Here is a 19,706-nt window from a genome sequence, read left to right as displayed (position 1 = left end):
GCAAGACCCTGTCTCAACAGAACGAAATAAACAGAAGATTGTCAGAAGCTTAGTCAGCATAATCAACACCCAGACACAGTCCTATAAGACAGCTCATATACATGAAATAAAAACTCATCTTTAAAAATATATATTTAAAATGAGGTTCAAAATTTAAAAAATAAAATATAAAGAGAAAAAAGACAAATATATTATATATTATATTGTATATAATACAAATATAATTATAATATGTAATTAGTCTATGTTCATTTTTTAAAAACATTTATTTATAGTGTGTGCAGGGGACATTCACGTGGTAGAGAACACATGTGGAGATCAGAAGACACCTGTGGGCGTCTGTTCTCTCCATGTGGTTTCTTGGGATGAGCTCAGGTCACAGTGCTTGGTTGGAAGACCCTTTATCCACTGAGCCATCTCATGGGCCCTGTGTGCCCATGATTTACATAACTCCAGCCGAAACAATTACATCATGAAAATATAGGTAACAAATACATTAAAAGGTTCTTCTGGGCTGGGCAGTGGTGGTGCATGCCTTTAATCCCAGGAGTCAAAGGCAGGCACACCTCTGTGAGTTCAAGGCCAGCCTGGTCCACAGAGCTAGTTCTACCAGGACAGCTAGCACTACACAAAAAAACCCTGTTTTGAACCCCGTCCCCCCAGAAGGCTCTGCTGGATTTTAAGTATGCATATGAGCGCATATGTGTGTGTTTATGCAGAAGCAAGCATGTGTCCCAGTGTGGTGATGTGAATAAGAATGGCCCCATAGGCTTCTACATTTGAATGTTCAGCCATCAGGGAGTGGCATTATTAGGAGGTGTGGTCTTGGAGTAGGTGAAGCCTTGTTGGAGGAAGTGTGTCACTGTGGGTGGGCTTTGAGGTCTCAGAAGCTCAAACCAGACCTAGTATCCTAAATCTTCCTGCGGGCCGGGTGTAGAACTTTCGGCTACCTCTCCAGCAAGATGCCTGCCTGCTGCCATGTTCCCGGTCTCACTTCTTACACTGTCAGCTCCATGAACTCTGTCTCCTATGCGTTGCCTTGGCAAGTCTTCTCACAATTGAAAAGGAGAAAAGTAAGACAAACACACTTACAGAAATTTAAAAAAGAATATATTAGAAGTGAATGAGGGTTATTTAGAAGCCAAAGTCACATGAGGCCCACTTTCGCGCCAGCCTCCTGAGTAGATGGCACCACAGCCATTCACAACTATGCTAAATGCCAAGCGGCCCTAGGAAGAGGTTTACAAGCAAGAGACCCAAGTCTCCGAACAGCAGTGATACTATGAGCAAGATGGCTTAAGAAAGCACATCCCCCAGGGGGCTGGGGAAATGGCCCAGTGGTTAAGAGCAATGGCTGCTCTTCCAGAGGACCTGGGTTCAGTTCCCAGCACCCACACGGCAGCTCACAACTGTCTAACTACAGTTCCAGGGGACCTGGCACCCTCGCACAGACAAAACAAACAATACACATTTAAAAAAAAATTAAATAAAGAGTGCTGGGGAGATGGGTCAGGTTTGAGGACCTGAGTGTGAATTCCTAACACCCAAGTAAAAAGTCAAACATGGTTGTGTGTACAAGTAACCCCAACACTAGGGAAGGAGGAAAGCAGACCCCGAGAACCAGTCTGCCTAGCTCAAACAGCTCAGCGAGCACTTGCCTCAAACACTAAGCAGAGGGTAACAGAGGAAGACACACGGCACTGTCCTCTGGCTTCATGCACAGGTATAGAGTACAAATCTGCACACTCGTGTACACTCAACACACATACGCACACATGAAGAGCAAATCTTGTAAACCTAGTCATGATTTCAGAGAACTAAAATAAAGCCCTGGCCAAACTCTTGATAGTAACCTCAATATTCGGAGGCAGGCCCGCTTGGCCACACTTGGAGCTGGACTGTATCTGAGCCGTCATCTGTCTGGTTACTGTAGCATGGAGACAGGGCCTGGCTTCTCAGGGTCATATTCGAAGAGATGCACCCAGTAACGTGTCTGGACACCTGTGTAATATGAGCAGCGGGGCTGCGACCCCGGCCACCTGCTAGCTTATGCCCCGAAATAACAACACACAAACTGTATTTAAGCAGAGCTGTCAAGTCTCTCTGGGAGCAGAGCAGAGTCTGAGCTCACTTCCTCTTTCTCCCAGCATCCTATTCTGTTTACTCCTCCCACCTATGTTTTAACCTATCAGGGCCAAGGAGTTTCTTTAATGCTTAACCAATGAAATCAACAGATTGATATATGACACTCCCACATCAGACACCGACAAACGAATGACATTTAGTGATCAGTGCCGTGGGGAACTGTGAGAAAGCCCTCAGGAGAGAAGGCAGAGGGCCTTTCACCTTAGCTGCCCTCTGTTCCCTGGACTGTTGTTGCACGTTCACTTTGTAAGACATGTTTACTGGATGGCAGATCACAGCTGTAGAATCCATCTGGTCAGTGGACCCTGAATCTGGATACGGCCTTGCTTTTGTGCTTTCCCAGATAGAATCTAAAGAACATGACAGGGAATCGTGTTTAAATTGGTCTGCCCTAAGAAAGTCCTGGGAATGGGCTGTTCTGTTAATATTTAGTATATGCTTACTGACATTTATTTACACGTTTTTGTGATCATGTTTTTCTGAACTCACACAACCTTCCTTGGATCACTAATGTCTTTGTTTTATTCCTGTATAAGGTGCACTGAAACTGAACTAAGGTTGCCTGTCTACAGCACAGACTGTAGTCTGCCTATTCTTTCAGACCCTCAGATCCCAGATCCAGCTGACAGTAATAACTGAGGCCTTCGTATGCTCAGTTTGCTCATATGGGTATATATGCAGTACTGGGGATGAACCGACAGCCCAGTTACATGGACTATCAGTCAACTACATCCCTAGCCCTGGAGCCCCAAGATTGTGTCAAGAGGAATCAGGCTTAGAAACCTCACAGGGTCTACATACAATGAGACAGAACTGGGAAACATGGAGAACAGTCACAGGCCCCGAGCCCCATCCAGGAATCTTCCACTGGCAAGGCAGGCATGGGCGGATGATCCCTGCGCATTCGTGACTGAACCTCCTGAAGCAGCCTGTTGGAAGGAGGAGCTTCTCTGCTTTGAAAGAGCTTCCAGATAAGCCCAACTCTAATCAAAATTCTGACTCTAACACCAATCAGCTCAAAAGCTGTGGATTTGCTGAACTACTAAAATGGAGCAAGACACCAAACACTGCATATTCCAATTGTTTTGTCTTCCATTACTTTTTCTTTAATGTTGTTGTTGGTTTTTTGGTTTGTTTTTTTTTTATTTTATTTTTTTATTTTTAAAGAAAGAGCTTCTCTGCATAACAGCCCTGGATGTCCTGGAACTCACTACTCTATAGACCAGGCTGGCCTTGAACTCACAGAGAACCACCTACCTCTACCTCCCAAGTGCTGGGATTAAAAGTGTGAGCCACCATGCCTGGCACTTTCATTATCTTCTAATGAAGCCAGAGTTAAATACATTGTTAGGCTATAGCAATAATCATTTCAGGAAGCTTACTTTTTAACTACCTCAGTGGAGTTTTTAAGGACTCACCCCCCCCCCCCAAACATACAGTATGGTAAATAATGCTAATTCCTCTCTCAATTAGGTGAAGCAAACAGGACTAGCTACAGATTCCCTTATTAATCCTTTTATCCACATGCTGTTCATCACATTGCACATCAGGAAGAGTTAAGTACAAGGCAAGGAGAAGTTTTAATTAAGATCTCACACAAAACCGGAAAAAGGATGGCAACCATCAATGAGAAGCAATAAAGACGCTACTGAAGACCTGAAGGCTCAGAGGGACAGTATAACTGGTGAGCAGATACAGCAGAGTTCCTGAAGGTAGGTTATAAAAATTAACTACTGATTACTGATGTGCTGAAATATGCCTGCAACCCCAGCATTTGAGGGGTAAGATACACACACGAGGAACTCAAATTTAAGGCTATCACGAGCTACACAGTGAGACACCGTTCCCAAAACAAAACAAAAAACCTATTTCTAGAACTTACTTTGTTCCTTCAAATATGCTCTTTTCTTGAATAACATAAAGACAAGATTAGAGGAAATCCATTTCTTCTTACACCTACTCTTGTTTTCATACTCATGGGGGAAAGTCATAAACAGCCCAATAAAACAGTCTTTAAGTAAATTAGAGTTGAAAGTCACACTGAGACTTAAAAGACACTAAATATCACAGGGTCTCATCAGCTCTGCAGCCCAGGCTGGTCTTAACCTCACAACTCTTCCGCCTAGGTCTCCTGCATGCTGGGACTGTTAAGTACACATCTCCACACACATCTTAAGTCACTTCGAAAGAGGGTCTCACTGTATAGCCCTGGTGACCTGTAAGCCATCATGTAGACCAGGCTATCCTCAAACTCAGAGATCCACCCGCCTCTGTTTCCAGAGGGCTACGGCAAAAGGCGTGCAGCACCACCCTGGTTCCAGCTTAAGTTATTTAATACCTAATATTTATCCTCCTATTCTAGTTTTTCTGTGACAGCTCTCTTGATCTCATGGTCTAATATTAGCCTTCTAAATATGTTAGACACTTCAAATTCTCCCCCCACAGAAGCTTATCATTTCCTTCCTTTGTTTTATTACTTTTAACATCCTAATTCTTTATTATTCTCAACATCTAAATTACACACACATACACATATACATATATATATATATATAAAATACATATATTCCCGAGAATATATATAAAAAACTGAAAGAAACCGAAAGTTAACATCTGTGAATACTTTCCAATCTAATCTAACTCAACATCCTTTCACTAAACATTTTTTCTGAACTTCTTAAACGGCCACTGTGTTATTACTCATTTGGTAGTTAGAGCTATGTTTTACTGGCATTTTCAAATGTCTTATATGTAATTGTTTATGGGTTTTGTTGTTGTTGTTTTTCAAGACAGGGCATCTTCTCTGTGTAGCTCTGGCTGTCCTGGAACTCATTCTGTAGACCAGGCTGGCCTTGAACTCACAGAGATACAACTATAACCACCCCCCCACCCACCCCCCCACCCCCGTACTGGGATTAAAGGTGTGTTTTACCACCGACCGGATTATTTGAGTTTTACAATCAAATAATTGTGCCAAATTATACTTCTCTGTACATTTGATAGTAAAGAGCATAAAGCATTCTGTTACATCAGCTTAAGGAGGGATACACACATAATTATCCAATATATATACTTTTTCTCAGTATACACACACACACACACTGAGAAAAGCTAGTTTGATAATAGTACAAACTTATTTCTGGAGTGTTTTCCAGAACCTTACAGATTCACAACCATGAGCTCTTACCTTCAGTACGCTGAGGGGACCGAAGCCCAAAGAGGCTATCGCTGCTTTTGAGCTCTTCTGCTAAATCGTCAACTCTTGGATTCAAAGTCAGTTTGGACCTCTGTACATCGGCTTTCTCCTCGGTAGAACCTGGTGTCTTCCGCACGCCTGCTCCTGTCTTAGAACACAGGCTCCACACGTTTGCTTTCGAAAGTGGCGTGCTCATAACTCTCTCCTTCACTGGCAAGCTTGGGGGGAAGCAGGGAGAGGCGGGTTCCTGATTCGCAGGAGAGTGTGGGATAGGGGATATGGCTCCACCTGGCGGATCCGCAGTGTCACTGGCATCCCTGATTTCCTTATCAGCAGCTGCTTCCGGCGTGCTACTCCTACCTGACACGTGGCCTGGGATTTCATCATCAGAACCTGAACTACAAAATCCTAAATTGAAGGTAACGGAAAATAAATCTGCAGAGCAATCGAAAGTCTGCCCCTCACTCTTCGGTCCTTCATGTTCGTCCTTCAAACCTTCATGAGATTTCCAGGTCTTGGTATCACAAGTGATAGGGTCTTCGGGCTCAGAATCATCATCTAACAAAAGCTCATCCGAAATTAAGAAGCGAGAGATTGGAGGCATTTCACTTATAAGAGCTTCATCTGACACACTTGGGAGCCGACTATTACTCTTGCAGGGAGAAAGGCCCACACCATCCAATTCTCCAATACTATCTTCAAATAATAGTAAGCTCTCAACCTCATTGGCGAATACTGGGGGGTCACTATCATCTTCATGGCTATTTTCATCAAACAAATTCTTTGTAAGATTTGCATAACTGTTAGGCACTAAGTTTTTATCTTTAACATTATTATAGGCTTTATTGTCAGAGCCACAGGAGGGCTGATCAGAAATCTTATTATCAGTTTTGCCCAAGACACAGTAATTTTCAGGAGGATGACTAACATGTTTAACTGAATATTTTTCTAAGTTTTGTTGAGAATTCACAGCCGAGTGTGACGTCAGAGAAGCAGGTTTATGACTGTGTTCACGCTCTGAGTTGGGTGAGCAGGACGTACGGTCAGGTTCAAAATCCTGAGTGACTTCACACTCCATGGCTGAGAGTCCACTGAGAGAAGGCGGAGAATGGGAGAGAAACCTCTCCACATTAGCGCGTACCTCTTCTGTCACCGGATGACAATTATAAAACTGATCAGCTGCTTTACCTGGGTACAGCTCTTCTTCCAGTGGAAGGAACAAATTTGATGAAATAGATTTCTCATCGCTGAAACTACTATAACCAGAATCTAAGGAATACCTGGCAAATGAGCGCGATTTATCGGTAGCCTGACGCTCCGTTAGTAATGTTCCAGGGTGGTTATCATCATCACTAACAGTACCCAAAGCAGTGATGCCACCTGCACCTGCCATGCTTTCCCCATTCGGTGCGTCTATCCGGGAAACAGCTTCTGCAGGAGAATGTCCGCAGGTGTCGGGAGAAGCCGCAGCCTCGTTGCTTTCTTCCCTAGTCGGGTCTTTCCCCATTGCTCTGGAAGCTTCTTCCCTGAGAGCAGTCTCCGTACACTTGGGAGGAGTCTCGTCATCAGACACGGTCACTGTGGAGGAGCAGCCTTCACCTCCACTTGGTCTAACTGATGTCTTGTGAGGAATCGTGGTGACACTGGCTAGATTCTTATATGCATTCCTAGGAGTATTCCATGTTGATCTGACGTCTTCCATTCGTAGAAAAGGCTTAATTTTCCGCTCATAGCTGCCTTCATCCTGTAAAATAAGAAACAAGAAAAAGTCACAGAAAACCAAAGTACGTCAATTCTAAGAAATGAGTTTCACTCTGTATTATTTTTCTAAAGAACACTATCACTCAACTGATTTTAAATCACCCAAATTCTAACCAATCAAGAAAAAAAATCTAAATCACATCACTGTGAAATCATTTCATCTCAGTACTCAAGACACAGAAATATACTTCCTTTAAGGCAGAAAATCAGTTCCTATTGAGATGAAAGAGGCTGCACAAAACAAATATTCTTTTTTTTTTTTTTTCGAGACAGGGTTTCTCTGTGGCTTTGGAGCCTGTCCTGGAACTACCTCTTGTAGGCCTGGCTAGCCTCGAACTCATAGAGATCCCCCTGCATCTGCCTCCCGAGTGCTGGGATTAAAGGCGTGCACTACCACTACCTGGCTGTTTTTTGACAAATATTCTATCTATAATTAGTTATAACAAGCACTGATGTTTCCTTTTTTTTAAAATATTTATTTGTTTGTTTATTATGTATACAGTATTCTTCCTGCAGGCCTCATTACAGGTGGTTGTGAGCCACCATGTGGTTGCTGAGAATTGATCTCAGGACCTTTGGAAGAGCAGGCAATGCTCTTAACCATTGAGCCATCTCTCCAGCCCAGCACTGATGTTTCTTATAACAGTGACTTCACACTCATTATGAAGGTCAAGGACAGCTCAGGTGGTGGAGTGCTAACCTAGCATACAAGAAGCCTGGGCTCTATTTCCAGGACCCCAGGACTGAAGCAGGAGCTTCAGAAGTTCTAGGTCATCCTTGGCTACATAGGGAAGCCAAAGCAGTCTGAAGAGAGAAAGCCCTAGTCAGGAGGATTGCAGGCAGCACAGGCTTGTAACCCCAGTGCTCAGGAGACAGAGGCAGTTAGCTGGGAGTTGAAAGCAGGAAGCAAGACCCTGCATCCAAAAAAACGGCAGAGAGAGGGGAGAGGGAGGGAGGAAGAAGAGAGAAGGGGGAGAAGGAGAGAAAGCGCTACCTCTTCTTGTCTCATTTCTTCTGTCATTTGCATGACGCTGATGAAATGGTGGCAACGATCCGAATGGTCGACTTGATGTGTAGGAAGCGGATGGTCTTGCCACAGCCTCCATTCAGAGAGGGAGAGCTGACGAATTCCAGCAGTTGGTTCTTTAGGCTTAATTAGGATAAAAAAAAAAAAAAAAAAAGGAAATTTCACAAGCTGATTTTAAAAAATATGCTTAGTTGCAAATAATAAGGTTAATGTAAATCATTTAAATTCACATAGGCGCTGCCAACTAAAATTCTCAAGGGGAGAAAAGGAAGATGATTTTATAAAATAGAAAGTTGCTCTTTTAAATACATTTCAAATTAGCTGTCCTTTGAGTTATGGTTTACTATATTCCTGATTCTATAAAATATGTTAAGAACAAATATTTGAGAAAATATGTTGGTTTTGAAATCTCTACTTTGCTGTATATAAATCCCACAATATAATGAGGTGGCATCCAGAACACTTGCGCACACTGCCATTCGTCATTCTCCATGCTAGTGATGAAAACCTGGCATAGCCCGATGAGGAAGTTACCCCCGAGCATCTTCCAGCTCTCAAAGTACATGCAACTGGGGTCAGTTCTCCATTGTAACCAAGCTCACTGGGTCTACTCATGGAGGCAAGAGCATCCAACTTAAAGTCTTTTTTTTTTTTTTAAAGATTTATTTATTATGTGTACAGCATTCCTTCCATGTGTGCCCACAGGCCAGAAGGGGGCGCCGGGTCTCATTATAGATGGCTGTGAGCCACCATGTGGTTGCTTGGAATTGAACTCAGGACCTCTGGAAGAGCAGTCAGTGCTCTTAACCACTGAGCCATTTCTCCAGCCCTCCCAACTTAAAGTCTTGAAGACAATTTCAAATAAATAGACCAATAAATAAAACCAGGTGCACAGAGGCACACGGGACAGTATCATTTATGCAGGTCAAATATCGAGAATCCTAGGATCCTCAGGGAAACGGTCATGCACACACACTGTGCTAACTGTGGGATGATGATAACCAAGTCACGTGAAAGCAAATGAGACAAAGAGTATTTCTTCATGGTTCGAGGTTGATCGTTACACTAGGGACTGACATTCCAATTGCACGCGTGTCACTGTTGCCACCCATTGCGTGGGCCCAGCCAACTCACCATGGCGTCCTCCTGTAAAGATGGGAAGTGAGACTCAGGCAACACCACTCCTTTCACCTGGTCACCATCGCCCAACCTGTAGAGTCTCTTCCAGAGGTTAAATTCCTCTTCTGATAAGAACCCGTCTTTATTAATAGCTTTCACTCCTGGAAGTCAAAACAATTAAGTCAAAAGGGGGTTTAAAGTAACTGGCCAGACAAACACAACACACACAGTACCAACTGAACTCTATGTAAAAACTTACACGTAAGCAAAAAAAAAAAAAAAAAACCATACACATAAAATAAAAAGACATAAAATATCTTTAAAAATTAAAATAAGTGAGAGCCTCTAAGATCATTCGGCTCAAGCTGTTAACTTTACATTTTCAGAAAACTCTGCTGTATATAACTTCCTACCAGTCTTGAGGAATAAAGCAGACGAAAGATTTTGAGTTCCTAGGTTAGTAACCTTTGAATTTTTCTCTGCCTGAGTTGGGCCAGAGTTCTGCTTCACACTCTCTTCCCCTTGCCTTTTTCTCCTCCAATCTGTTCCCTATTTAAAACTTAAGCCTAGTCCTTGGTATGAAGGTGAAGTTGCCATTCCTCCTGGGGATGTGCCCGGAAGGGCTGTACCTGCATGGGTGTACAGAGAGGGGAGGATTCCTCTCCCCTTGTCAGGCTGTAGATGGTGGAAAATGCACATGGCACTCTAACTTGACGCTTACTCTTTAAGCTTTGTGGAGAGGACCTCTCTCTCCAGCTCAGTAAAATCCAAACCGCCAGTGTCTTCCCCGTCAAATCAGTACTGATCTTTCCCAAGAGAATACTCAAAACATCTCAGAACATACACTCATCTTTTCAAAGTAGAAATACTCTATCAAGATTGGGGAAAGGTCAGGTGGTGGCAGCAACGCACACCTTTAATCCCAGCGCTTGGGAGGCAGAAGCTTGCGGATCTCTGAGTTCAGGGCCAGCCTGGTCTACAAGAGTGAGTTCTAGGAAAGCCAGGGCTGTAGTACAGAGAAACCCTGTCTTGAAAAAAACAAACAAGCAAAAACAAACAACGACGATGACAGGGACTGTTCTGCTCCCTTCAGGTGGCATCCTCCAAAATGACACCGCACCAGGACAGAGGAGAGGTGCTGATGCGCGTTCTTCAAGCCTTCAGAAAACAGTTAACTACCTATTGTATCTATCGCTTACTAATATGATGCTACAGATAGTAGGGGTTAGATACTGTTCACAAAGGAATGCCTCATGATCGTTGCCACGACAACTGGGAGAATCTACACCACCGCTCAGCACACTGTTGGCTGTGCTGGAAACAAGCTAAGGGCAAGGCTCCTGCCAAGAGTCCTGTGCAAAGTGAGTATGGTAAGCACGTCAACAGTCAAGAGATGGCCTCCTGGGAAAGATGAAGGAAAGGACCAGGACAGAAACAAAGCCAGGGAAGGCACTGTAAGGAGTAACAGAAAGAAGCCTGAGCTGCTGGAGCCGGCGCCCCACAAATTCCTGACATAGGAAATGTACCAATGGGAACGGAAGACCTAGAAGGTAAACTAAGAACAGAGGGAGGAGGGTGAAGAATGCGTAGTGTGCAGAAGTTTACATACCAGTCCTCGAGGAGGCGGGCTTCCGCCGCACGTCCCTAGCCTTCTCGGGCTCAAAGGCACCATGTGTGATGAACATCTTGTGCAGCTCGGGATTGACATTCTCAGGAACCATTCGCGGACTTCCTTGGTAAAAATGAAGCACTTGTCTGTTACCTGAAATGGCTTTGTAAACGCTTCTTTTGTTGGACTGGCTCTGATTATATGTCTGCAAAGCAAATACACAGTAAAAATTTCCATTGTTTTATAATAATCATATTAGCCATGACTATGTTTGAGATTAAACATAAAATTAAACTTTGATTCACTTAAGTACTAGAGAATAGAATTCATATGGTCTTAAGCATGAAAACAGATCAGCAAACTGTTAGATACTTGAGAAAAATCATCTTACAATCTATTATTAGATAAGCTTAACAACTATTGGCTAAAAGGAAATATATATGCATGTACGTGAGAATTTCATGGACCTATTTAACTGGCTTTCTGCTGATATGGCTGACATTTGGACCTACGTGTATGGTTATACCCAGTGCAAGGGAGAGGACTTAGGGAGAGGAAATGCCTTGTGGTCGCCCATCTCCACTTTGCTCCCAGGCATGGGCCGGGACAGATAATACAGCTGGTGTAGGACACCTGAGCGCTGTACAGCCCAAGGAAGTGCCCATTGAGTCATGACTGCTACCTCACCGCTAGGAAAACATGCAGAGCTCTGTGTTTGAGGCCAGCATGGTCTGCAAAGTCACTTCTAGGACAGCCAGAGCTGTTATACAGAGAAACCTTGCCTCAAAATAACAGAAGGAAGGAAGGAAGGAAGGAAGGAAGGAAGGAAGGAAGGAAGGAAGGAAGGAAGGAAGGAAGGAAGGGAGGGGTGTAGGAAACCAGTAATATGAAGTAGTAGATAGGAGATGTTGAAATGAAGGTGTCTTTGAGCTACACTAAAAAACAAAATGGATTTCTTCAAATGAGTAAAAATTAGGAAAGTGAATTCTGCTAAAAACATGAAGAATCTAATAAAAATAGGAAGAAATAAGCCACATTTCCCTACCGTGCTTGAAGTCTGGATGCTAAAGGACTCCTAAAAGACAGTGGCAGGTATCTTGGTGTCACTTCTCAAATGTCAGTGAAGCTCACACAATCCACTTACGCGCTCTTCCCGCCCCTCCGCGAGGATAACGACGATCCTTCCTTGCCGCCTGCGGCCAGTTCTGCCCATGCGCTGTATGAGGCGGATTGGGCTCTTCTGGGCATCAAAGCATATGATAAGATCGACTTCCCCTATATCCAAGCCTTCTTCCCCAACACAGGTGGAAACCAGCGTGTTATACCCGCCGCTACGGAACCGTCTCACCACCTCAAACACAAGCAATTCAAAAGTCACTACATGGGACTATCACGGAGTCATAGACTTTGCCTCTATTCTTGCTCATCTTGAAAGGATAAAATTAGATTTTAAAGCATTAAGGATACAGATAAATGGGAGTGGGGAGGGGGAGTCGTAAAATGACAGAATAAGCCAAAAGACGACAAGAGCACTGATGAAATGGAAAGAACAGTCTTAATTCCTTTATTTTATTACTGTTACTGCCGGGCGCTGGTGGCGCACGCCTTTAATCCCAGCACTTGGGAGGCAGAGGCTGGCGGATCTCTGTGAGTTCGAGGCCAGCCTGGTCTATAAGAGCTAGTGCCAGGACAGGCTCCAAAGTTACAGAGAAACCCTGTCTTGAAAAACCAACCAAAAAAAAAATTAATAAGGGCTGGAGAAATGGTCCAGAAATGAAAAGCACCTGCAGAAGACCCAGGTTTGGTTCCCAGCACAGCACCTACATCAAGCTGGCTCACAGCCACTTCCAACTCCAAGGCATCTGATACTGACTTTTGCCCTCTACTTTGATCACATGCACAACCCCCTGATACCTCCATACACTTCAAAATAAAAAAAAAAAAAAAAAAAAAAAAAAAAAAAAAAATATTCTATTATTCCTAGAACTCTACCACCCCAGGGGCAAACACGGGCCACATGCTAGAGATACAAGAATAGACTCATTCAACATTAGCCAGGTGTAAGGGATACATCTGAAGTCCTAACACTTGGGGGTAGAGACAGGAACATCAGCAGGCCAAAGCCAGCCTCAACTACATGAACTCCTATGTAAAAACACCAAAAATAATTAAATGAATGAATAAACGTTTCAAAACTATATAAAACTCATTACCTGATTTTTAAAACATGCTTATTTTTATTTGCATATTAATTATAAAGTAATCTCTTTTGTTGTTGCTGGCGTTTTTGTCTTTGTTTTGTATTGTTTTTGAGAAAGTCTTGCTATGTAGCTCTGGCTGGCCTGGAACACACTATGTAAACCAGGCTAGCCCTGAACTCAGAGAATGCCTGTCTTTGCCTCCTCTGTGTTGTGATTAAAGACATGCACCACTAGGACCTGTTTATAAAATTATCTTTAAGTAACCGATTATAAGATGGGTTCTAACACAGCTAATCCATTCTAGTTTCGTTTTATTACCTACAAACTTCATAATTAATTACCTGTAGTTGCTCCTTCTGGGTAAAGCCTTTCGTGTTTTTCCCCGAAGCGTGGCCGACAAATGTCATCACTCTGATGAGCGGCTGGTGCCAGGAAAGCATTTCAGCAATTTCCTCCACACTGTCTCGGAACGAGGAGAAGATCATAACTCTGGTCTCGGGGCACTTTGTTTCAGCGGTGTTTTTAGCTGTGCAACAGGAAATACACAGTATTTAAAGCTAAGAAAACACTTCAGTGTGGATCTCCTAGCGTGTACAGGGCCTTGTGGTCAACCCCCAGGACCACAGCCAAACAAAACAAAACAGCATTGGAGAGAAACCTCTGGCAAGCAAAAACCTGAAATTACATACTCACGCGTCATTTCAAAAAGTATTTAGGACAATTTGGACTCCCTATTTCTCATTAGTTATCATAAAATAATGATCAAGAAATCAACTGCATACCTGGGCCAATACCTGACTAGCCTGTCAATTCCAGAACATGCACGCGACCTCCCTTTACAAAGCCCGCAGACGGAAGCACTGGAGAGCTCTAGCAGACTGCGTCAACCTTCCCCATCTTCACTACAGGCCCCGGCGAATGCGGCCAGGATGCTCCAACCCTGCTAGCACTCCAGCTTCACCAGAGATGACCGTACGCTGCAGCTGATGTTCATTCGGGCACCGCAGCAGTGTCGCAGTTCTTGGGAGGGTGGAATGAACTAGGAAGAGCGACCCTTCCTGGCCGGGCCACTTGCTCTCCTGGTGTCTCCCAGTGACCCAGAACCACAGCAGTTAATAAACCTACTGAGGCTGCTTGATTCTCTATTTCCCTTATGCTGTCCCCAAACTAAACTTTTCATGTAAAACCTTATTTTTTAAATTCCATCATTCCTTTACATCCTAACCATCCATACTTTCTCGGAAATTCTAAATATTTTTATCCAGATTAATTAGAACCCTCCTCCCTCAAGTTTTAGGTTTTTTTTTTCAATAACTACTTTGCCCTGAAACTGTTACTCACCATTCCATGACCTGAAGTGTTCAATTATAACTTCTTCCAGTTTCTTTAACTTTGGATGACTATAGAAAAATGTTTTCTCTTTATTTCCTGAAAAGGGATAAAAATCAAATAAACCAACAAACAAAAACAAACCCAACATTTTTTCATATTCTTTTCCATACCAGTTATGATCTTTTTTTTAAAAAAAAATATATATATATATATATTTATTTATTATGTATACAATATTCTGCCTGAAGGCCAGAAAAGGACACCAGACCCCATTACAGATGGTTGTGAGCCACCATGTGGTTGTTGGGAATTGAACTCAGGACCTTTGGAAGAACAGGCAATGCTCTTAACCTCTGAGCCATCTCTCCAGCCCCACCAGTTATGATCTTTAACCCCTGGAGTTCTGCCTGCTTCTGTTCTGGAGTACTGGGAACAAAAGTGTATGCCACCGTGAACAACTCACAGTAATTATCTTATTATGGAATAACATCTTTCTGAAAACACACATTAGGGCTGGCGAGGTGGCTCAGCAGGTAAGAGAACATACTGCTCTTACAGACCTAAGATTAGTTCCCAGCACCCACATCACCTGTAACTCCAGCTCTAGGGGGGTCCTACATCTCTGGCCTCCACAGGTATAGGCACATGCACGTATACACACGTGCACATGCGCGCACACACACACAATTAAAAGTAATAAAAAATAAATCTAAAACAAAGACAAAAACACATTAAAACTTGAAATTTTCAAGCCAGGCAGTGGTAGCACACGCCTTCAATCCCAGTACTCAGGAAACAGAGGCAGGCGGATCTTCTGTGAATTTGAGGCCAGCCTGGTCTACAGAGCAAGTTCCAGGACAGCCAAGCCTACACAGAGAAACCCTGTCTTGAAAAGCAAAACTAAATAAATAAATGACAGTGTGGTGGTACACAGTTGTAATCTCAGCACTTGGAAGGTAACAGGAATTAGGACTTTGAGATTAGCCTCAGTGAACCCTGCCTCAAAAGAAGCCCTAAACACAATCCTCATTTTTTGCCTGTAAAATATGAGTGCCCTCTTGGTAGCATGTAAGTGTAAACAACAACTGCAATTTTCATGAAAACTTCACTCTGAGAGAGAATTCAAATGGACTCAGCAAAGTAAAAGGGGAAAGATATTTTAGTTAAACCATATTTCAATGTTAAGTAGTTCTCACGACCAGTAACTACTACTGATATTTGTTATTTACTTAGTGTATTAGTCTTATACAAACTTATATTCATCAATCTTAATATCCTAACCTCCTTAACAGAAGCACTGCTGCACTTAACAGGCAGGCCGCTGCTGCACAAGAAGGAAGCATAGATGAGTGTGCATAGGGAAGTTTCAACACTAATCTTAATTGAGAACAAATATAAACAGTGCTATTTTTTTCTGAAGGGGTCTTGCTATGCTGACTAGGCTGGCCTAAAATCTTGGGCTGCCGTGAGCCTACTGTGATCCTACCTCGGCCTCCCAAGCAGCCATCACCGTACTCAGTCAAATACCAACTTCCCAGAGAAGCACCGTACCTTTCTGGAAGGCCAGAGCATTGCTGGCTGCAGGATCTTGCATGTGGGCAAACATACTCTCCAGGCGACTGTAGAGCTGCATGAAGTCCTCGTTGCGGCCGAGCTCATTTTTTGCCCGTGTCATTCCTTTAGAAAGCAGGAAGAAGTTTAGCAAATAAACAAGAGCCAACGTGTCGACATTTATTGCTCATTAAAAAGAAATTAAATTTTAACTATGAAGAAAAAAATTACCAAATTTTAACATGAAAGTCAGTAATTTTCTCTAGTTCAACAGTTTTGTTTGTTTGTTTGTTTGAGACAGTTTCTCTGTATAGCCCTGGCTATCCTGGACCAGGTCATCCTTAAGTTCTGAGATCCACCTGCCTCTGCCTCTCAAGTGCTGGGATTAAAAGTATGTGTCACCACTGCCTGGCCTAGTTCCACATTTATAATGCATGATTTTCTAGCAAGCTGGCAAAAATAATGAAATATGAACTTCATTACATTAGTCCATTGTGCTGTGGGATAATGTTCTTGTACACTGTAAAGATTCGTCACTCGTATAAGTTTAATAAACGCTGATAGTATAGGCAGGCCAATCAGACTAGGACAACTCTGGGAAGAGGAAAGGTTCAGTCTGTAGCCACCAGAATGACACAAAGGAAGCAAAATGAGAATGCCTTACTGAGAAAAGGTACCAAGCCACATGGCTAAACATAGACAAGAATTATGGGTTAATTTAAGCTGTAAGAGCTAGTTAATAATAAGCCTGAGCTAATAGGCCAAACAGTTTAATATAAGCCTCTGTGTGTTTCTTTGGGACTGAACGGCTGTGGGACCTGGTGAGACAGACTACACCATTGCTTTTAAAAACAAAGTATTTAAAGTTAGTTCTAGTTACATAGTGATATAATGATTCCTAAGAATCTGGTATACCCAGAGTCAGAGCATTGCTCAGCCTTCATCAGAGAAGCTTCCTCTTGCAGTAGATGGGAACTAACACTGAGACCTACAGCTGGACAACATGAGGAGAATCAAAGGCCTTGGAATCGTCAGTCCTAAATGAAATGTTGTCATCAAAACCCTCCCCTGAGAGAGGAAGTGGACACAAGCTCCCACCCCTAGCCTAGAGGCAACCTCTAACCGACAACAGCTTGCAAAGCAAAAATTAACTTTCTCTAATGGAGTCTCACTGGGTATACAAACCTCACTTGCAACACCCCATGCCTACTGATAGATGACCATCACAAAAATGAACTTAAAAGTATTTTTGGAGATTTTTGTCTCAAATTGTTTTGTCGGGGTATTTTTTGCCTTACTGGTCTGGTCCTTTGCTTGTTTATAGCTTCTAATTTTGTATTTTTATGGGTTTTGGTTTTGTGTGTATATGTGTTTCTCATTCTTTTTGTTTTTGTTTTTTTTTAATTTAACTTTTATTCTTTTTTTTTTTTTTTTGCCTGTTTTTTTTCTAAAGAGAAAGAATGAGTGGGGTTGGATCTGTGAGGAGGATCTGGGAGAAGATGAAGGAGAGAAAACAGTGATCAGAATATATTATATGAAAAAAACTTCAATAAAAAAAAAAAAGGTTAACTCAAGTTTAAGTTGAGTCAAACTGCTCACCACCTAGAACCAGAGTAACACATTTCACTGTTTCTTTAAAATAATTTTTTTAACTTACCTTTGGTCCCATCCATGATTCCAGAAAGGAAGAAATATAAGGATCGCATTCCCATTTGCTGCAGTAACTCATACCCATGATACAAACTGATACAGGTGGCAAACTCTCCCTCAATTACGCCTTGAATTCCCTGGAAGAAACATGATAAATTTAACCAGAGAAGAAAATGAAGATACACCCTCCATGCCACCGTTACTGTCTCACAGGTTCAAAGGACAAGAGTAACCAGCCCTTTACACTGGTTATAACTTGATGGTTCTGCTGAGGGTCATGTTTCAGGATGGGGCTGTGGAAGTAAGCTTGTCCCTTAAAAAAAGAAAATCAGTATTTATCACTTATCTTCATAGATAAATTATTTGCAATACATAGGTTCACTTGTTCTTTCAACGCCATCAGTAATCATCTATCACAGGCCAAGCACCGAGCAAATATATACGAGATATGATGGAATTGGAGAACAGCTGAATAGACTAAGCTTCATGAAAGACAAATGTTTTGTTAATCTGTGTGTGTGTGTGCATGTCCACGTGTGCACATGAGTGTATCACAGGCTCTTGCTATGTGGACTCAAACTGGCCTGGAACTCAGTGTATAGGCCAATCTGGCTTCAAACTCAAGACAATCCTCCTGCCTTTGTCTACGAAGTACTGGGATTGCAGATATGTGACACCCAATTAGAACAAATATTTCGAGTGTTTAATGCCAAGAAAACATGTCATCGCGGTCACACTGGATGTCAGGCAGTGCTCTAAGTCTACTCCTGTACAAACTTGTTTAATCTTAGCACCGCAGTGACAGGTCCTGCTATGGCCACTTTACAGAAATGAAGAGGGACATCTGTAGGGGCTTTGAAAGCTCACTGAGACTTACTTTCCTATAGCTGACCAAGACATTATTTCTTCCTTCCTCTTTCCCACCCTTCTTTCCTTTCTTCCTTCCACTTACAAACTTTGTTTGGGCCAGGGCTCCCCGCAGCTGTAGCCTAGGCTGTCTCAGAACTCTGAGCAACCCCACAATCTTCCTGCTTCAACCTCCCCAGCGATGAAATTATCAGCGCCAGTTACCACATCCAACTCAATCGCCTCGCTTCTTGCCATAACATTACAAACTGGTCCCATGTGGTCACATCTACATTAATGTCCTCCAACCCTTCTCGGCCGCATCAGTTTCTGTCCTCTTTCGATTGCCTGTTTATATGGTGAGCGTCTCTTCTGACTTTAGACATAGTCTGATAGAAATTTTCCTACCCATCCATTATTTTCCTAGTAAGATGAAACAAGAAGCATGTGGGCCAGCAGCATTGTGGCCCAGAAGCTAAGGGCGCTTGCCATGAAGACTAATGCCTGAGTTCAAACCCTAGGCCTACACAGTAGAAGAGAACTTATTCTCACACGTTGTCCTCTGGTCTCCACACACGCCCTGACATAACATACATGTGAGCATATACATATACAGGTACATATACACACACACACAAAATCAATTAATAAACAAATATATAAGCAAACAATAAATAAGTGTAATTTTCTTTCCTTTTTTTTTTTTTTTCAAAGAAGCTTGTTAGAATGCTTCCCATGACTTCTGGTATCAAGAATTGGACTAGCCAGACGGTGGTGGCACACGCCCTTAATCCCAGCACTTTGAGGCAGAGGCAGGCGGATCTCTGTGAGTTCGAGACCAGCCTGATCTACAAGAGCTAATTCCAGGACAGAGTCCAAAGCTACAGAGAAACCAAACCCTGTCTTGAAAAAACCCAAATAAATAAATTAATAATAAATAAAAGAATTGAACTAAATTTCAAGGCAATAGTGGCGTACACCTTTAATCCCAGCAACCAGGATGCTGAGGCAGGAGGAGCTCTGTGAGTTTGAGGCCAGCCTGGTCTACAGAGCTAATTCTAAACAAGGAAACTCTGTCTTGAAAACAAACAAACCGGGGCTGGAGAGATGGCTCAGAGGTTAAGAGCATTGCCTGCTCTTCCAAAGGTCCTGAGTTCAATTCCCAGCAACCACATGGTGGCTCACAACCATCTGTAATGGGGTCTGGTGCCCTCTTCTGGCCTGCAGGCATACACACAGACAGAATATTGTATACATAATAAATAAATA

At 42.8% G+C, this 19,706-nt stretch overlaps 1 protein-coding gene across 2 annotated transcripts in view; it reads right to left on the bottom strand.

Annotated features, from left to right (window-relative positions):
* Window positions 1–19,706, bottom strand: part of Fancm (FA complementation group M) — a 46,310-nt gene that overhangs the window by 16,525 nt on the left and 10,079 nt on the right. For both annotated transcript variants that reach the window (XR_007589858.1, XM_050130801.1), the window contains exons 6-14: window positions 17,599–17,728; window positions 15,942–16,067; window positions 14,400–14,486; window positions 13,400–13,584; window positions 12,002–12,208; window positions 10,858–11,062; window positions 9,264–9,409; window positions 8,097–8,252; window positions 5,333–7,085 (exon numbers count right to left, since the gene is read on the bottom strand). Coding sequence is in view for 1 of the 2 variants with exons in the window: in XM_050130801.1 (XP_049986758.1) it covers window positions 5,333–7,085; window positions 8,097–8,252; window positions 9,264–9,409; window positions 10,858–11,062; window positions 12,002–12,208; window positions 13,400–13,584; window positions 14,400–14,486; window positions 15,942–16,067; window positions 17,599–17,728 (2,995 nt within the window). In the remaining variant the exon portion in view is untranslated. The remainder of the gene's footprint in view (window positions 1–5,332; window positions 7,086–8,096; window positions 8,253–9,263; window positions 9,410–10,857; window positions 11,063–12,001; window positions 12,209–13,399; window positions 13,585–14,399; window positions 14,487–15,941; window positions 16,068–17,598; window positions 17,729–19,706) is intronic.

Source organism: Alexandromys fortis, unplaced genomic scaffold (genome assembly GCF_014885135.2).
Source record: "Alexandromys fortis isolate MF-2015 unplaced genomic scaffold, M_Fortis_MF-2015_v1.1 scaffold_358, whole genome shotgun sequence".
Lineage (NCBI taxonomy): Eukaryota > Metazoa > Chordata > Mammalia > Rodentia > Cricetidae > Alexandromys > Alexandromys fortis.
This window is presented reverse-complemented; position numbering and strand designations above follow the sequence as displayed.